At 34.0% G+C, this 19,039-nt stretch overlaps 3 protein-coding genes across 4 annotated transcripts; 2 read left to right on the forward strand and 1 right to left on the reverse strand.

Annotated features, from left to right (window-relative positions):
- Positions 1–181: 181 nt before the first annotated feature.
- On the reverse strand, positions 182–2,795 carry LOC145638382 (uncharacterized). 2 transcript variants are annotated; one of them, XM_081689349.1, is made up of 3 exons: positions 2,636–2,795; positions 1,961–2,147; positions 182–667 (listed from the first exon to the last, which is right to left on the reverse strand). In XM_081689349.1, exons 2-3 carry the CDS (start codon positions 2,117–2,119, stop codon positions 272–274), a joined length of 555 nt encoding a protein of 184 aa, XP_081545475.1. In that variant the 5' UTR covers positions 2,120–2,147; positions 2,636–2,795; the 3' UTR covers positions 182–271. The 2 variants fall into 2 exon arrangements, with proteins under 2 accessions (XP_081545475.1, XP_081545476.1); XM_081689350.1 differs by having other exon boundaries at positions 1,961–2,141; positions 2,636–2,778.
- A 5,470-nt stretch (positions 2,796–8,265) lies between these two features.
- Positions 8,266–13,609, forward strand: LOC145638383 (aspartic proteinase 36-like). Its single transcript, XM_081689351.1, has 12 exons — positions 8,266–8,642; positions 8,744–8,864; positions 9,693–10,120; positions 10,211–10,367; positions 10,798–10,880; positions 10,964–11,060; positions 11,227–11,299; positions 11,385–11,594; positions 11,906–12,030; positions 12,345–12,446; positions 12,531–12,628; positions 13,196–13,609. Exons 1-12 carry the CDS (start codon positions 8,407–8,409, stop codon positions 13,377–13,379), a joined length of 1,914 nt encoding a protein of 637 aa, XP_081545477.1. The 5' UTR covers positions 8,266–8,406; the 3' UTR covers positions 13,380–13,609.
- Positions 13,610–14,607: 998 nt separating this feature from the next.
- On the forward strand, positions 14,608–19,008 carry LOC145639432 (acyl carrier protein 1, mitochondrial-like). Its single transcript, XM_081690672.1, has 2 exons — positions 14,608–14,931; positions 18,548–19,008. Exons 1-2 carry the CDS (start codon positions 14,713–14,715, stop codon positions 18,722–18,724), a joined length of 396 nt encoding a protein of 131 aa, XP_081546798.1. The 5' UTR covers positions 14,608–14,712; the 3' UTR covers positions 18,725–19,008.
- The last annotated feature ends 31 nt before the right edge of the window (positions 19,009–19,039 follow it).

A 19,039-nucleotide genomic window follows, 5' to 3' on the forward strand; every position in this document is an offset into this window, starting at 1 on the left:
TGAGGGTAGAACTTAGACACAACACTTCTAAGCTATGTTACTTAGACTCGGATACCCATGTCCTAGTGTCAAGGGTCCGACACGGGTACCTGAGGTGAGATAAAAAGTCCGAGTAACATAGCTTTTAAGTGTAGTAACGCATCTGTAGCCCTGAAGATTGCCTCTGATGGGTTGATCATAATTGAAAATTATAAAATGCCAATTAACTCAAGCAAGAAACCATCAAGCACATAATTTTGCACTACATCATAACTAAAAAATTGAAATTATTTTAGTCTACAAATATGATCCCGTTTTCTTTTATGGTGTCCAAGACAATACCAAGCTTGCCCTCAATACGCTCATCTTTCCTAGGCTCATAGGCCAAAGCATATACATCGGCATCTTTTGATCGCTCAGCAATGAGCTTACCCACCACTCTACAGGCATTATTATCAATTAGAGATGGCAAGGTAGTTCTTAGATCCTTGGCATTAGTGGTGGCAACAGAAATCACTTTGCTGGTTCCACGGTGCATCACTTTGGCATGAATGAACCGCTTAGAAAAGTAAACATTCAGCAGAAAAGGTCTTAAATACATATCAGTTCGTTGTTTCCATGATTTCCTCCCGGTTTTCTTTGGTTCTCCCCGAGATCTTCTTGTCCATGCGGCTTGAACGACAAAGTCCTACATAAATAACTGAAATTCAGGTGGGGAAATGAAAGAGCAAACTAAACCTATTTTATGAGAAAAGAGCAAATATTTTTTCAAACAAAAATCCAAGGTCAACTGGCTTCATATTTTAGAATGAAGGATTGAAAGGCCATAACAGATGCAAGAGACATGGATTTTGTTGAGAACATGCATAGATTAATTCAAAAGAATATATCAGTCCCAAAAAAACTGTTGGAACATGAAAGTATATCTCTCAGACAAAGTTGAGCTCGGTAACAATGATACACCTTGAGATTTGGCAGCAGAATCATATTTGAAAGATTAATGCAACCACAATAACACCATCTACTTCACGCATTAACTCTCATACATGATCCAGTTACTGCCTAACTATTAGTCAACTACATGGTACTCTCAAGGACATCAATAAAACCTTGACCAACTCCAACTACAGTTCACTCAATAAAAGTATGTACTCACTGTTGCCTTAATAGCTAGGTGAAAAGACTTTTTCTTTCACTAAGACAAGATTGTTTAAATTTCTGCTATCCCAGAATGCACACCAAATCGATCATTCTGATTGAATATCATACAAGGCTGTTATCAAAATAAGATACTACGTATTACACTCACTGTTTCTCAACCAGACAAGCACAGTCATCTGACTGACGACTAGCACGGAAAATCCAATCAAAGTTTCTTGTATAATGCACAGAAATCCAAACGACTAGCTTCCTCCTAAGAGAATCATATAGCATATGTATGGAAGGATGAAGCAATGTGATCTCATTTTGTATGTGTGACACGATGAATCCATTTAGACCAACAAGTACAGTTAAAATGTAAACAACATTCTCAAGCATACTCCTACTCCGATCATAATACGAAAAGCCACATTAGATATTGTTACTGTTAAAGATTATTCCCATATCAAAAGCCATAGATGATAATCTCAGCCATACTAACTAAACCCAAATCTCAAAAAAAAAATCCCACATCAAAGTTAACTTTTAATACCAAATGTTAATCGTTGCCAATTATTTTGAAACAAGAGGAAAGGAACTAGGAAGCACTACATTAAAACACTACCGCTACTCCACTAGAAAGTGAAGAGCACAACAAATGAATAAACCATATATATAATGGAACTCAAGAAAAGGCTAAACATACTACCTCCACCTGAAAATAGTTGACATTGTTCGTGTAAATTTAAACTAGCGATGTGGCAACTAAATCCAACTCGAGACTTCAACAGCACATACATACTAACATACTTAAAGTGGAATATTGAAGCAAGAATAGTACCTGTTTGGGAAGAGAACTTGACAAATTAGGCCTGGAATTGAGTGAGAGATTTAATTGGGGCATTGAAGAAGACCATGAAAGTGAAGTGGGTTTGTTCATTCGAGGTCGAAACAAGTCTGATGATACCAGAAATGCACAAGACGATATGCTACAAGCCATCTTCTTTCAGATTTATATATTTCTGTAACTTCAAAAACATAATTTGCTTCGATTATTTCTACAAATTAAAACCCAATTGCAAAAATATGAATCCCAAATGAGTATTATCCAACAATATAATAGCTTCAATTTCAAAGCAATAAAATACATTAATTCAATGCAAGAAAGCAGAATTGGGTATGAACTACAGTATTTGTTGAAAACAGAAACATTAATTCATAAAAACATTGATTTATTCCTGTAATTTCAGCGCCTAATTTGCTTGAATATATTCAAAACAAATGAAACAAAATTGCAAAAGTTAAAATTCCCAAATGGGCAGAAAATTACCCAACTTTATAACGAATTCAATTGCAGAGCAATAATATTAATTAATTCAAAGCAGGAAACTGCCACAAAATTCAATGAATAAAACGCAAAATTGGGAACAAATTGCAGTATTTGTTGATAACAGAAACATTATATCAATAAAAAAAAAATGCAAAGAAAGAAATAGGAGGCAGAAGAAGAACAAACCAGAGAATTGGTAAGAAATTGCAAAGATTACTCAAATGGAGAGAAATGCCATTGTTAATGCTTCACTTTGATATGTTGAGCTTCCCGTCTGAAGATAAAAATTTAAAAAAAAAATGTAAAACCATAAAGCTTGATAAATGGGTTGGACCCATATCATTATTCGATTTGGCCCAATTCCATACTCCAATTTTATACTCGTATTGTTTTTTAATGGTAAGAATAACTACTAAACAGTAAACACACTAGTAATAGAGAGAGTGAGGATATCGAGGGATAGCTCAAGTAGTTAGAGTTTCCTTCCCGATTTTAGGAGGTCCTAGGATCAATTTTCACCCCGTCCTTGTGGCTCTTTTTTTTTTTTTTTTTTTTTTTTTTTTTTAAGGGGAGATACATTTATGATCTGTCTTTGAAATTTTATAAGAATCATACAATCGAAACGTTATTCGTCCTTGCAATGATCTTATATTTAAGACTCTGACCCCAAAATATTTTAATATAACTTTTTTGTTGAAATTATTTTCAAAAAATAAATATTTTCATATCCTCCTCTCCTTGGAAAGGGATGGAATAGAGTACAATTTTTTTTTTCTTTAAAATTAGATTTATGTTCCTACATAATTTAACTTTATTTCCTAATTTAAAGTACAAAGTAATTTAATATAAGCATTAATAAGTACAAGTAGCTAGGAGTATTGAGTATATAGTGGTGGTTAATGGTTATGTGTTACTCTGTATGTCCTTTTTGGGTACTCCCATGAAACAAATAATTTGTTACTTGTATTGTAAGAATGTTTTTACTTTTTTAAAAACATATCATACCTTAACATTTTAAATATCTACTAATATACATAATTTAAACCAATTGAATGTTAGTGTAGTAGTGATTGGGACAGACAAGACTCGTGTTCAATCTCGCACAACAACAATCAGGGGGAGAGTGGAACCTAACCACCCAGAACTGATCCTCGAATCCGAATTAGTCACCTAAGAGTGAACCGGGTGGAACAAAAAAAAATACAAAATTTAAAATATCACATAGACAACGTTTCACTTTAACTATTTACTATTGGCTCTTCTTTTTTCAAAGATAACGACTACAAGATCAAATCTTCATGAGTCATTATATCTTTCTAGAAAAGAAAAAAATGGCCCTAAGAATTTTATTGTTAAACAAGTTAATACATCAACTTTATATTAGTGACACTACATACTCTATGTACTCATTACCTTTAATGAACCTTATCTATCTATCTATACTTAGTATTTAAAAACTATAACCAAGGAAACACGTGTCTCTATCCTATTGCACTTCAAAATCTTTTTCTCTAACCTAAATGTCACATGTCCTCTTACACTATTAATTAATTTTTTATTACACTATATTTCTTTAATTCTTTCATTAAAATTATATGCTTCATCTTCTATATACACTTCATCTTCATCTCCCCTCTTCAATTCAACCTTTTGCTTTTCTCTCCTTAATTTTAACCTTTCCACCTTTATTTAATCCCCATTTTCAATTACAATTCCAAAAATTAAATTTCTTAATTATATTTTTGATCACACATTATAACCATAATGGCTTATTGATATTTCCTAATTCATCTTTCAATGCAATTTTTTATGAATAATGCACGGGTCAGAAGACTAATTTTTAATGAAAAAGCAGTTATATAATTGTGTGACAAGCTGACTAGAAAGTCTCTAATAGAAGCCCCACATATGTCAAGAATAGCATTAGATTTTTTTTACAGTATTTTTTATTTATTTTTTTTTTTAAAAAAAAAGAGTAATATCGAAAAATTATAAACCAACATTTTATCTCTCCTATTATTTGTGTAAGTTTTGCTTTTGATGATTTATTTACCACCTCCGTTACATATTATTTACAACGATTTGAATAAAGTAGAGAGGAAAAATGTCTAATCATTGCAAATAATATGTAACGGAGGTAGTATTTGAAATTGTCCCATATCATAAATAATGATTGACTGACTGTGACCGTAAGTCCGTAAAGATTATTACTTTACTCTCACATCATTATATCAACTTTCGTCAATTATTCAATAATCCATCTATCAACTCCACTTAAATTATCCTGCCCAAAAAAAAAAAAAAAAAAAAACTCCATTTAATTAAAGTAATAAAAATTTATGAAGAGTGAATAAAACAAAACAGAGAAAGTATAAAGTTTAGAGACGTACACGCTCCATGTATTACATATTCTCTTTTCAAATTTGACTAAAGTAGTGTATTGCTGTCAATGTAAATCAAATCATAATGACTCTTAATGTTCTAGAACACTTTTATTACCAGCAAGTCCAATTTTAATGTCATATGTCAAGCAATGATAAGATTAAGTACCAACTACTGGTATCATGTACTTCCAGGTGGGCTATATAATATGGTCTGATTCATACTCCATAATAAGCACCTTTGTATACAAATTAAACATCAAATAATCCTTAATTAGCTTCTTCAGTCCAATCTACTACAAGTACGTACTTCTCCTAAACTATCCATCTATCATCAGATCAGTTCAAACTTTCAACTAAAATCTACGTGAAAACTTTCAATATTCATAAAATTGAACTAAACAATCAATTTTTTCCAATGATTATTCCAATGTCAAATATTTTTACTACGTACAAAGATATATTTTTCATTTATAAATACATCTTACCAAACAGCCACTTAAACAATACGGAGTAATACCGATGTTGTAAATACATTATTTAACAAGCAAAATGTGAGATATAAGAAAAAACCAATTAAATTAACAAAGGAATTGTCTTACATATATACATACATGTTGAATAATCAATTATAGCTGATTAAAAGGTCGTTGAAATTAAAAAAGATAAAATTATTCTTATCTTGATTCATTATTAATATAGCTACTTAGCTAGTAGAAAAGTCATACACACGAAACTAGTAAGCTGATCCCAAAATCAAGAGGATAACCCAATTTACTAGACAAATCTTCAACAAATAATAACATAGAAAAAACAATATTTCTCTTCTTTAATCTTTGTTCTTGATGAAGGTTAGGAATAACTTGATCCCTACAAACGGGGCACGTAGAATGAGACTTAAACCATGCATCTATACACTCAACATGGTAGCAATGCTTACATTTAGGCAGTACCCGTATTCGGTCGCCTCGAACCACCCCATCGAGGCACACCAAGCAAAATGGAGCATCCGTGCTTGGTTTGCCTCGATACGTGGTGGCCGGGAGGCGGCCCTCTTGCCAAAACAATCTCTTCAACAATGGAGAAATTACGACGATGGAGACGACGAAAATGACCGATTGAAAGATATCCATGGGGGATGCTTAGCCGCCTTCAAATCAAACTAAGCTTTGCTTTATTAGTACAATTATTTGATGGATGTGCGTAAACATATTTATATGGAGAAAGAGGGAGAAAAAAGATTGCGCATGTTTTGAAGGAAAGGTTATTGGTTATTTGATATGCCAAGTCAAAGATATAGGTAAACTGCTCCAATGTAAGACAGAAAATTAAAGTTTTGTAAATAGTACAACCAGTACAAATGTCTTCTTAGTGGAAAAACAATAATGATTTAGGCGTGGTTTGATCTCAAGTTCTGTATATTACTGCATGCAATTTTAATGAATGTAATTAAGCTAGGAGTAGATATAAACGCAAAAGTATGTTAATATATGATAGCGTTGGTGTGAAAAGACGGATTTTGGAGGGGTTTAATTTTAAAAATGCACAAGTTTTGTATTTGGCTGATGATTTTATAAAAGTGAGATGGCTTCTTGGTAAAACTAGATAAATAAAAATTAGAAGTAATGCATGTGTAGGTGAATGGATATATAACGTGTATTATTAGGATCATGCAACTTTAAAAATAAAATGAACACGTTAAGGTGATGGAAAGATAGACGAAGAATATGGACGAGGTTTATTGCCATTTATATAATCTTGGTTGTTGTGATCTAGTTAATTATTTACAAAAATTCAAAATAATACAAGTTGTTGATTTCGTAAATGTGGTGTGAAGGATGAGTTACAAGTCTCTAGAAACTTTTAGTGGCTTTTGCTTCAATTCTTGCATTGCTTATTGCTTATTCATCATGAATCATGAAAAAAGAAAATTCACAAATGATGACATATAACAAATGTATTTCATCATGATGGTCATTGTTTTAATTTTTAAATTCATCTCATTTTTTATAGAGTATAAAAATCGATGTTGACTTTAGAGTCAATGCACTATCAGCTTAAATTTTTAAAAGACCATTTACGTCGGGATTTTTCGTCGCTAAACCATCCTAGAAGGGGGCGGTCAGCCGGTCATAAAAGATTTTCCCCATCGTGATCCAGTCGTAAAAGGCAATTATGACGTATGCGACACAAACTCACAAATGTCACGTATTCAAACCTCATCCACCCTTCACGTACAAATATTTCACGGTGGTATGAGGGGCCTATGTCGCATTCACATGTAAAACCAATCTTGAACTTCAACAATCAGCTTAATTAAATTTTGTATTTAGTTCATATACCACATTTACATACGAGAAATTAGATAGAGCTAGTGGATATATTGCAATGAGATATATATTAAGGTCACATAATTTATTATAGGATTTTATACAATATTAATTATACTATTTATATGGCCGCCTTGATGTGGGAGTGTGTGTGTGACTTCACAATTGTTCATTTTTCTTTACTTGTGATGTTGTGCATTTTTCTTTATATACTTGTGATTTTGTGCCTCATTGAACTTGTACCTTTTGCTTGAACATGGATGATTTGTTCTACCTTTAAGTTGAGATGAATTTATTATTATCTCTTGCATGCAATCATGACTTTAATTACCTTGACAAAGAAAATTGTCTCAATTAGCAACATCATAATAACTTGAAAATCACCTACATACCCCATATATATCTAACACAAGTACACAACCAGTGCACATAAAATTCAACTCTAAGGAAAATCACGCTAAAAAATTAAAGTAGTTTAAGATCCAAAATATTTCAAAGTCCAAACCTAAAAAAATTACTGTCACTTTGAATGACATATTTGACAATGTGAAAATCTAACCGGTACTCCATAATATTCTGTAATAATCAACTAGAACAAAGTAAATAAATAAAAGACTGATATACAAAAGCCATGCATTGAAACAATTCTAAAGTACCAACATTATAAGTTACATAATGACATCATCATTGATCAATATAGTATATTGTGTATGTGAGACTGTGAGTTGTGCAAAAGTTATGTGAGTAACTTAAAAAGAAACCGATTAAGTAACATACCCAAGTGGTCGAGTGATTCAATCACGACTAGATATGACAAAGCTAACCCGACCGACCCAATTCGAAACAGATTCAGAAAAAACCAAATTCATATTTCGACTTGTATATATTGACATAATAATTTATCATGACTCAAATTTCTATTAGACTCAAAACACCCAAATTGACATTTCTATTCCGACTTCCAACACTAACTATCTTATAATCTGATATTCTGAACGACCCATTTGACACATCGCTAACCGTTAAGGGCGTTAACCTGATATAGCAGCTACGGTTGGCCGTTAGTCAATTACTCTTTGTTTCCACTTCATCCAACACATCTCAAATTCTCAGCTAATTTATTACACTTCATCTTAAAACACAATTGTACGATCTTACACACTACCAAGTCAAACCTTACAAGTCGGTCATCATCTCCTCCCTCAAACCACCCAACTCGCCGGAAAATCGCCGGATTCAACTCACCATGACCCGATTCGCCGCCATAACCACCACCTTCATCCACCTCTTCTTCCTCTTCACATCCACATTTTCCGGCGTAAATCCAACTTCCGTACTCCCTAACAACCGCCGTACACCTCTAGTATTTCCTCTCACTCTCTCTCCTCAAATTCTCGACGCTAAATTCCGTCGAAATCTTCAATCTAAACGTGTTCCTCCTAATGCTCATATGAATCTCTTCGATGATCTTCTCTCTAATGGGTTTGTATTAGTTGAACAGTTGAATTTTTATTTTTTCCCTAATTATTTGATTTTTGATTGATTAATGATTTTTTTTTGGGATTTTGATTTTGATTTTTTAGGTATTATACGACGAGGCTTTACATCGGAACTCCGCCGCAGGAGTTTGCGTTGATTGTTGATACAGGGAGTACTGTTACGTATGTGCCGTGTTCAAATTGCGATCATTGTGGTCATCATCAGGTATTTTGCTGCGATTTTTTTATATTTATTTAATGTTAATTATTTTGTTGCGATCGTATAATTTTGTTATTTTTTTGCGGTGAATTGTGATTGCTGATTGTTGATCATAGTTAATTTATGAATGTGAAAATTTTAATTGGGTGAAACTCTGAAATGGATTAGGAATTGTGAATTCTGTGCACTCATGGTTGAAATTGACTGATAGCGTAATTTGAACTAGTAATTCGACGTGCTGACAAGTACGTTGTATATAAACGGCGAAGTAGGAAAGTGGCATGATCTTATAAATCTCCCCACATTAGTAGTTAAATATTTATAATGACTTTCTAAATGAATTGGTTTTTCTAATTGTACTTGCCAAGAGGTTCAAATTTGGATTGAAGTAAAAGCAGTAAGCTATGTCATAGTATGGTTGCCAAATCGAATTTGAATGAATTTAAGGAAATAGGATATTGGTGCATGCAATTTCTTTGTTTAATGTTTTCAGAATGGAGGCTTTGTTTAATGTTTTCAAGATGGAGACTTTTGTTCTGGTTTTTGTAGGAAGTTAGGAACACACTCGTATGTTTTTATTTTTTTCTTTCTTTTGTCCATTTGTTCATGTATGAAATACTTACGGGTTTTTGCAATTCCCAAAGGTTTTTCCTTGGCGTTCTTGTGCATGTTTCATTGCTTTCTGCATGACAACAAGATGATTTGTGGAATTCTGGCTTTGAAAAATAAAATATTATGGGTGTGTTGGATAGTGCGACTTCTTTTTCTGCTTACTTCAATTTCCTGAATACTATTGCTTCTTTTTCTTGCCCCATCCTAATTTTCTATCTGCAGGATCCGAAGTTCCAACCAGATCATTCAAACACCTATCATCCTTTAAAATGTAATCCTGATTGTACATGTGATGCTGAGAATGTTCTGTGTGCTTATGAGAGACGGTATGCTGAAATGAGTTCCAGCAGTGGCGTCCTTGGTGAAGATATTGTATCATTTGGCAATCAAAGCGAGCTTAAACCCCAGCGTGCTGTTTTTGGCTGTGAAACTTCAGAAACTGGTGACCTTTATAGTCAGCATGCTGATGGTATAATGGGTCTAGGTCGAGGTGAACTAAGCATTGTTGATCAACTTGTTGATAAAGGTGTAATCAGCGATTCCTTTTCACTTTGTTATGGCGGAATGGGTATAGGTGGTGGTGCTATGATCCTTGGTTCTTTATCACCCCCCTCTGACATGGTCTTCAGCCATTCTGATCCTGACCGCAGGTATGAGTTGGAAGGATTATTTTTTCCATAAACTCTCCTTTTTTTTCCTTAACATCTGACACATTTACCCTAGTTTCTGGATGGCAACAGTCCTTATTACAATATTGAGCTGAAGGAATTACATGTTGCGGGGAAGAAGCTGCCTATCGATCCAAAGGTTTTTGATGGAAAACATGGAACCGTTCTGGATAGTGGTACAACATACGCCTATTTACCAGAAAAAGCTTTCTTGGCTTTTATTCATGCGGTAAGACTTGGTTTCTAAAGGGCATCGCTGTTATTATCTTAGCATTTCTGATTCTAGATTTTGCTGAATGGACATAAATGATGAGGTTACAAAGTACTGTTTTATTTTATAAAGCACTATGGAGTCAGTTGTATGAATTATGAACAGCTAATAAAGGAACGACATAAAGAGAGGAGTGTCCTTAATAGTTTATTTACTGTCAAAGTATCAATTGTGCAAAAGTAGATTTAGAATTACACTTGGAATTGAATACAGATGTTCTACAAGAATTGATGCTCAGCCCTTGGCATTAATTTGGCATCTCTATTCCAAAAAGAGTGATTATTTTTGTGCCATATTGTATCTATCCTTTCTGTTCCATGTCTAGCTCTAGTAATGTTATCTAGCCAAATTACATGTCAGATAACTATCATGTATCTTGTTGATGCAGTTAACCAATGAGCTCCATGGACTTAAGCAAATCCGCGGTCCTGACCCCAATTATAATGATGTCTGCTTTTCTGGTGCTGGAAGGTAGTGTTTACTTTCATTATACTGACTTCGCAGCTGTGATATATCCTACATTTTAACTTTCTGGTGTATCTGTGTTCTCTCAGCGAGTCTTCAGAACTTTCAAAGGCGTTCCCTACCGTTGATATGGTCTTTGAAAATGGTCAAAAGTATTCAATGTCACCAGAAAACTATTTATTTAAGGTGATCTTATCGCCTTTTTTCTTCTTCTTCGTTAAAGCTAATAATGAATTAACTTATTGCAATCAATTTCTTCAATACTAATCCGTTGATTAGGTATGACATAGTTGGGACTCTGGTCTAGATTAGCCTGCGTCTCTTTCTTACAATAACTTCATTCCTTGTTCAGCATTCAAAGGTGCGTGGTGCATATTGTCTTGGAGTTTTTCAGAATGGAAAAGATCCCACTACACTTTTAGGAGGTATAATGTGCTGTTGTAGACATTGTAGTAGCTTTTGTTTCTTTGTGTGTAAGCAATGTTTTCATTTATCTCCACTTAAATACAGGAATCATTGTCCGTAATACTCTTGTCACGTATGATCGCAATAGCTTGAAAGTTGGATTTTGGAAAACGAACTGTTCTGAATTATGGGAAAATCTCCGTGTAAATGACACTTTACTAACCCCTGCACCCACACCTTCAAATGGAGAGGTTTCAGCTCCAGGAAGATCTCCAGCATCAGCACCTGATGGAGTACCTAGCTATGTTATTCCAGGTAGAGAATTTTTATAGCATGAAAAATGCTTCTTCACATGTCAGTAGTTCATTTTCCTTTTGATTAGAGAAGCATGTTGGAGCAGTAGCAGTCTGAAAAGTCACGCAAAGGTACATAAGGGGTAAGAGTACTCCATAATTAGTTTCTAGATGGTGTATGCCTGGGTGGCTTTCCTGCACCAACCAGGTTTAAGCCCACCTGATGCAAATGGGGTTCCTTGGCTCCCTTCCAAGAATTTAGGGTTCACTAATCTGATAGAAATAATTTTTTGTACACATATTATTGACTTTCATTGACTTTTTTAATTTCAGAAATTATAAAAGTGGGATTCATAACATTTGCTATGTCTTTGAGCATCAAAGAGTCGGATTTGAAGCCTCATGTATCAGAGCTGTTTGGTTTCATTGCTCGAGATTTGGAAGTCAATATATCACAGGTAAGCTGAGTGTAAAGTTGATTTTATGATTACAATGCCTTTGAAGGAGCTAAGATATGTTCATATTTTTGACAATCACACTTTCCCTTACTCTAGAATGTATTAAAACATTTAAAAGAACATTTTTTTGCATTATTGTGAATTCTTATTAGTACTCTAAAAAGATATTGTCTTGCTTCCCATGGTAAGCACAGCTTTAATTTGTGCTCTCATAATGTGTGTACAAGAATACATTTTTATAATTTAAATTACTTCTCTTTGATTTTTGTCAACTTTATCATTCAGCTAAATAGTGTCTTTGTTGGTTTCTCCAGGTTCATTTACAAAATTTGGCTTCATCCACTAATGGTTCCCTGATAAAATGGGCCATCTATCCTGAAGGATCTTCCAAGTATATCTCAAACACAACTGCAATGGTAGGTTTTCCTTGATGAAATTGTTTAAATGTGAACGAAGCTGGAAATTAGATTTCATAATTAACTTGATTGTTATTTGTGCAGCATATAATTGCTCATTTAGCGAAAAATGATGTCCAACTTCCAGAAACCTTTGGCAGTTATAACTTGGTTGATTGGAAGGTTGAGCCACCTATGAAACGGTAAAAATCATTCTTTCAATTTCTAGAACATCAATTGCTAGTTTATATATAGCATGTCCAGCCATCTATGTTCTTCGCTAATTAGTGGACCCAGTGGTATGCATGTATGCATTTCCGCTCAGACTATCCTGTTTTGTGTGACTTAACTAGTTCAAGTCATCCTTCCGTGCATCAATTTGACAGTTTCTGGAGCCAGTGAACCTTTAAATATCTGCACTTGAAACAATCTTGTTTTTGACTAATTGTGGGTGATGATTATGATCGTCATGAAAATTCTCTGTTTTAAGTTTCTGTTGAATATTGAAGCACACTCTTTCACCTTGTTGATCTAGCTGGTTAGTTAAGTGCAAATGCATCAGAAAATACTGTCTTATTCTCTAGGCTTCAAATTGTTGGCTCCTGGGCTCGCTCAGTCTCCAATTTGAGTAGTAATATAGTCAAAGCATTTAGCTTTTGCAATAAGAGTAAAACTGTTGATGCATTTTCACCGGGTTTATTCTTTTTACTAAGTTGTATCTGTAAAAAAAATTCTGCTCGCCCTAATTTGATATTTCTGGAATGATGCAGGAATTGGTGGCAACAACATTACTTAATAATGGTTATGGCAGTTATTCTTACATTAATGTCGGGCTTATTTGTTTATGGGATTTGGTTCATTTGGAAATGGAGGCAGCAAACAATTGCACAATATAAGTCTGTTGACAGTGATGCTACAATTCCTGAGCAAGAACTCCAGCCATTGAGATTGTGATCAACTAATTAGTTATTCTCTCATTTTTATACTTCCAAGATTTTGTTTGTATCATTTTTGTTATTTAGGAACAAGCTAAAAGAACTATACGAAGTACAAGTCTTCTTCTGAGCCAAATTTTCGAAAGAAATGTCCTTGATAAAGAAGTATAGCCTATAGAAGTATAGACTATGCCAATCTTAATTTTGTAGATAAAAGTCTTAATTTCCGATAAAATGTTTAATTCTATAGATTGCAGAATTACTTTTCTGCCTCTCTTTGAAATTTTTTTACTGTAATTTTTTTGTCCTCCAAGTAACTCCATGTATGGTGAGCTGCTTTTGGTCAGCTAATTAATTTTATGTTGAACTGCATTTGGATTTTGAAATTTAATGGATTATTATACCATTTATAGAGGGGGTAAAGGCTACACATACAATTGTTATATGTGGTTCCTACATACAACTCTTATTTGTCATGTTTCTATTGGCTAAAATAATAGGCATAAATTCCATTAAATTCAATTTATATTTGACTCCTAATTTTCTTCCATTTTTTGTTGATGTATCAAATTTCTAATGGTATGTGTAGGGATAGTTCTCTTTATTCTTATTATTTGGTACATATCTTTGTTACAAACATACCAAATCGTAGCAAACTAGAAAGTTTTAAATTAGCCTATACATGACTAGATAAAATTACAGAGATCACTCCGTAATCTGTATATGACTTGAAAGGTGTTGGCCAAATCAGGCCTTATATACGAAAGACCAAAATACAGTACATTAAACTCTTAATAAGGTGAAGATAACATAGCTTAAAGGTTGCCATGATTCCCAAATCTACAAGAGTAATTAAGTATCATACTATATAGTTTGCATTTTGTCTAATCCTATTACTACAACCCTCAATTATTTAACCTCTCATATAAGCTACTCAAATTTATTCAGCTTTTTAAACCTTTAAAAAATTACTATGTACTTAAACTTGTCTAATAATGTAGACGAGATTCAATCTCATGTCATATACAGAGTATCAAGGCTTTACAACTAAATAAGCTACAATAATTAACATCAACTTTGACAACTCTATATCGTGTTACTTCATATTTGTGTAAGATTAACCATGGAGTCCATAACGTCTTTTTGTGTTTACGACACACTCTATAGGGAGGGACAAAATAGGTATTTTCTTACCCACGCTCGTGGTGGGTGCATCTCAGGGAGATCAAAAGGATGGGGGGATAATTAGACTCCATCTTCCAAAACCCAAGTCAAGTAATTCCCAATTGAAACAAAACCCTTGTTCTTGTACATCTCAGTTCATCAGAGGAGAGAGAAAAATACCCAGAAAAATGGCGATGATTGGAGCTCTGAAAAACGCAATTTTAGGGCACATTCGAATCCCTGTTTCTCAAACTGCAATTTCTGTTGCTGGATCCAACAAATTGCAGAGCTTTCCTAACTTAATTAGCCGTGCATTTTCATCGCACGATGACCATCTTACCAAAGATGAAGTCACTCAAAGAGTTCTCTCCGTCATCAAAGACTTCCCCAAAGTCGATCCTTCTAAGGTCCCCTCTCTTTCTCTCTCCTGGAATTAGGTCTTACTTATTTGGATTTGTCAATTTTTTTCTCTGGTATTTGATTTATAATGTGATTGTTTTTCTTAATTTTGAATTTGGGATTGTTGGGTTTTCTTTTTTTTTTTTTTTTTAAATTGGGGTCGATGTATTTATAAAAAAAAAAGTGAGAGTTTTGGAAGTGTAGATTAGTAGTTTGAAGTTTTTTGTAGGCATTGGACTAATTTGTGATGAAAGAATGAATGCTTGAGATGTTGGGATTGTTTATTTTGATGTTTCAACTTCTTTAGGGTTTGAAAGAATCAATCTTTTGGTGAAGAACGGTGAAATGCAAAGTGAGGTGTAATTGAATATATTGTTTCTTGGCTTTTGGTGGTGGTTGTCCTTTATGATAGCTTAAATTTTGTAATTTGGTGCTGTCTTGAAGAAAACCATGTTAAGGTTATGTGGGCAATGTAAATATTGCAAATTTTGGAGGAAATCCGTAGCTTGCAGTTATAATAAGGAGAAATGTGTGTCAGTCAAATTACTCTTGGAGAGGTTAAATAAGATTAGTTATTTTGTATGTGGTTTAGAATGGATATGGTGATAGTTGCTTTCTGTGGAATCGGATTTAGATTTTGCATTAATTGATAGTGATGAATGGTCCTAAAAGATGGTTGTGAATCTTTGTTGTAGTTGAGTTATGATCGGGGTTTTCTTCTACAGTGTTGAGGTTAAATAAGATTGGAATGGATAAGCTAGGACTATAATGGTGTATGGAAGCTCAGTTATTTTGTATGTGGTTTAGAATGGATATGGTGATCGTTGCTTTCTGTGGAATGGAATTTAGATTTTGTGTTAATTGATAGTGATGAATAGTCCTAAAAGATGGTTGTGAATCTTTGTTTTAGTTGAGTTATGATCGGGGTTTTCTTCTACAGTGTTCTTTTTTAATGTTGATGAACTCAATGGAGGCTATGTGGGTTTTTAAAGTATATTGGAAGGTTTATGTTGATGTAATGTCTTTCATTGGTAAGGAGGCTTATGTGCTAAGGTATCTGAACATCTTTGGGTTTATATAATTTGGGATAGTTCTTGTTAGGTTTTGTGGGGGTTTGTGTAAATGATATGCAGGACAGTTATAATCATGACCATATGACTATAGCAAAGTTATTATCATGATCAAGGTCCCTCGTTCCTGTAATGCCAGGTCCAACTCTTACTTTTATGTCCAGTGGAGTTAAGTCCCTGACAAACTAAGAACTAGCATTCCAGAGGACTTTGTTATCTACTATATCTTTTGTAGCCTTCCTTAATCCTCCTTACCGTGTGTTATCTTATTTTCTGAGGTAGATTGAAGATGTCCCTATTCACTCTCCTCTCTAGATTGTTTATAGGAAATTTGCACATGATATCTATATGTTTGTCTTTGGTTGCATCTTTCATTTCCCACTTCTTGCTAAGAAAATTGATGAAATATTCTCAGAAAGAAAATGATTTAGAAAAGGGTATGTTGAAATAGCAAGATCTGTCTCTTAAGATGTTTTTCAATATGATAATACTGTGTTGTAACCCATATGAGACTTTGTACTACTGCTTAAGGATAATATTTGAAACTCCAAGCTTGACTATACAGTGTAGGATGATAATTCCAAGGATTCCAACACCAGCTATAAAAATAGGCTCTAAGAAGCAAGCCTGTTAATCGCATGATTTGTGGTTGTATTATGATGAGGAATTACTTTCTACTTTTTTAGGCTCCTAGCTCACAATATGGTGATATTGTGACCTTGACATGTGTGTAATTCATTCTGTAAAGAGGAACTTGCAGCAATTCTGAAAATTTAGGACAGAGATCATCTAAATTTGGACAGCTTTCAGAAATATTATTAATTTTATTTTTAAACGATCTCTGTCCTAAACTTTTAGTCATAACCCATAACCTGCTGCTGGAAGTCAGCAATTGGCAATAATATTTATTGTAACTTCTTTCTAAATTCATTTCTTTTTTCCTTAATTCTTCACTTCCTTCATCCCTGTCACTAAAAATAGTTATAAGATACTGGAAATATGGCTCTTAGTCCTAGGTTGCTACACTTAATGACTTTCCTCAATCATTTTCAACCAGAAGCCATCTATTACCATAAGGAGAAATCAACCATGCTCTGCTGCATGTCAGTTTGGAAAAAAGAAGGGGAGAATTTTCATTCCCGGAGAGTTTTGAGGTCAAGTTTTTTGTTGTTTTGTGATTGACCAATAATTTAGACGTTTATTTCTGTTATATATTAAAATGGTTGGAAAATATGTGTTAGAGACTGTTGATTAATTGGTTACAGATACTTGCTTAGCTCTATGGTCACTCCCTCACTTTGTATGCTAATCTACGTAATGTCAATTAGCATTTTGTCTTTCCTGTTTTCATCTCTCTCTCCTCTCTGGGGTAGCTAAAGGTTGGACACTTATCTTATTTTTTATCCGCATTTAGCTTCGAGCCTTATAGTGTATTTTTTTGTAATGATGTGTTGAGAGAGAGAGCAAGAAATTATGGGAAAAGAGATTAATATGAGGAGAGTCTAGATGAACGCCCTAGAAATTTTTGACAAATACATGGTACAAACATCATAGGTTGGTCAAACATCACTGCTGTATGATGAAATAGAAGGCAATACTACTATATGTTGTCTACACAAAATGGCGTGTATACCTTTGTTATGTTATGATCTCGAGAGGTAGAAAGATGCAAATCATCCATTTGGATGAGGAGCAAATCAGCAATTAAATGCTGTATGATGAGATCAATTAGGAATTAAAGGAAGGACAACTACTGAGGTGAATATCTAATAGTTAGCAAAAACCGCAATAGGCCCACAGTAACATAGTTTAAATCCTGTCTAAGCATCGGATGGTTCCTTGTGACAATTCAAGTTAGCCGACCCCAAATCATTTTGGTACTAAGGCTTTGTTGTTGTTGTATACTTGTATATGGTGCTGAGTATGAAAGTGTTATTTTTACGAGATGGCTTGTCTCTATGGTGATTTCCTTACCAGGCAACTAGTGAAGCAACTTTTGTTTAAGATTTGAAGTACAATCTACATCTCCCCAACTGATGCTGATGGTCTTGATAGATTTCCTCACTTGAAGATGCAACTATGCCCCTTGATGAACTAAAAGAACATGTGATCCATGATGTTCCAAAACAAAAGTGTTCTGTTGGCTCTTTATTTACTTATCCATTCTTCAAATCTAGTGCATCTTCAGGCTTCACTTTGGCAACAGAACTATTATTGGTTGGATTGGGTTATAAAATGATGTTTTGTAGTCTTTTCAACCTTTTTGAGCTCAACAGCCTCAACTATCTGTTTTGACTAACCAGTTGGGATATATCTCGTCTGAAAGATTGCTGTAAATTTGCTCCTTGGTTTGAGTGTTACTTGATTATGAATTTCAATATTAGGCTATTCCTTTTGGTGAGAATGTGAGGATGGAGCTCTAAAAAGAACTATGTTAAACTTAAGAAAGCAGTTGCAATGGTTTTCAGTGACAAACTGGAGTAGCAATTGAATAGTGTATTGTTTTTTTATTTGCCAGCTGATTTTAATCGTCTTTGCTGCAATTGCTTTGCAGGTCACACCTGATGTACATTTCCAGAACGATTTAGGTTTAGATAGCCTGGACAACGTAGAGCTTGTGATGGCCCTAGAAGAGGAATTCAAGCTGGAGATTCCCGATTTGGAGGCAGATAAGCTTGACTCAACTAAGCTCGCCATTGAATATATTCACAATCACCCAATGGCTAGCTGATCCAAGCAAGAAAATCCGTCAATTTTGTTGTGGGAAACCATGCATTTGTCCTTTTGTTTAAATTTGTCAACTGATAATCACAAAATGATCTCCGTGGTTGGGCAATAAGTAAAAGATTGATAGGACTTGTTTTCGACCATTTGACTTGCTCTTTCTGTTGAAACATTTTCGATTACTTGATGGTTTATCCATGTCCGACATGGTATCCATGTCTATCAGTCTTTGTATTTGGTGTTGCACAATATTTACTTTCATATGCAATCCATAATACAAGATCAATTGTTACATACTTTCATTTGTTTTCAAAAAAAAAAA

The sequence above is a fragment of the Chenopodium album genome, chromosome 7 (genome assembly GCF_948465745.1).
Source record: "Chenopodium album chromosome 7, dcCheAlbu1.1, whole genome shotgun sequence".
Classification (NCBI taxonomy): domain Eukaryota; kingdom Viridiplantae; phylum Streptophyta; class Magnoliopsida; order Caryophyllales; family Amaranthaceae; genus Chenopodium; species Chenopodium album.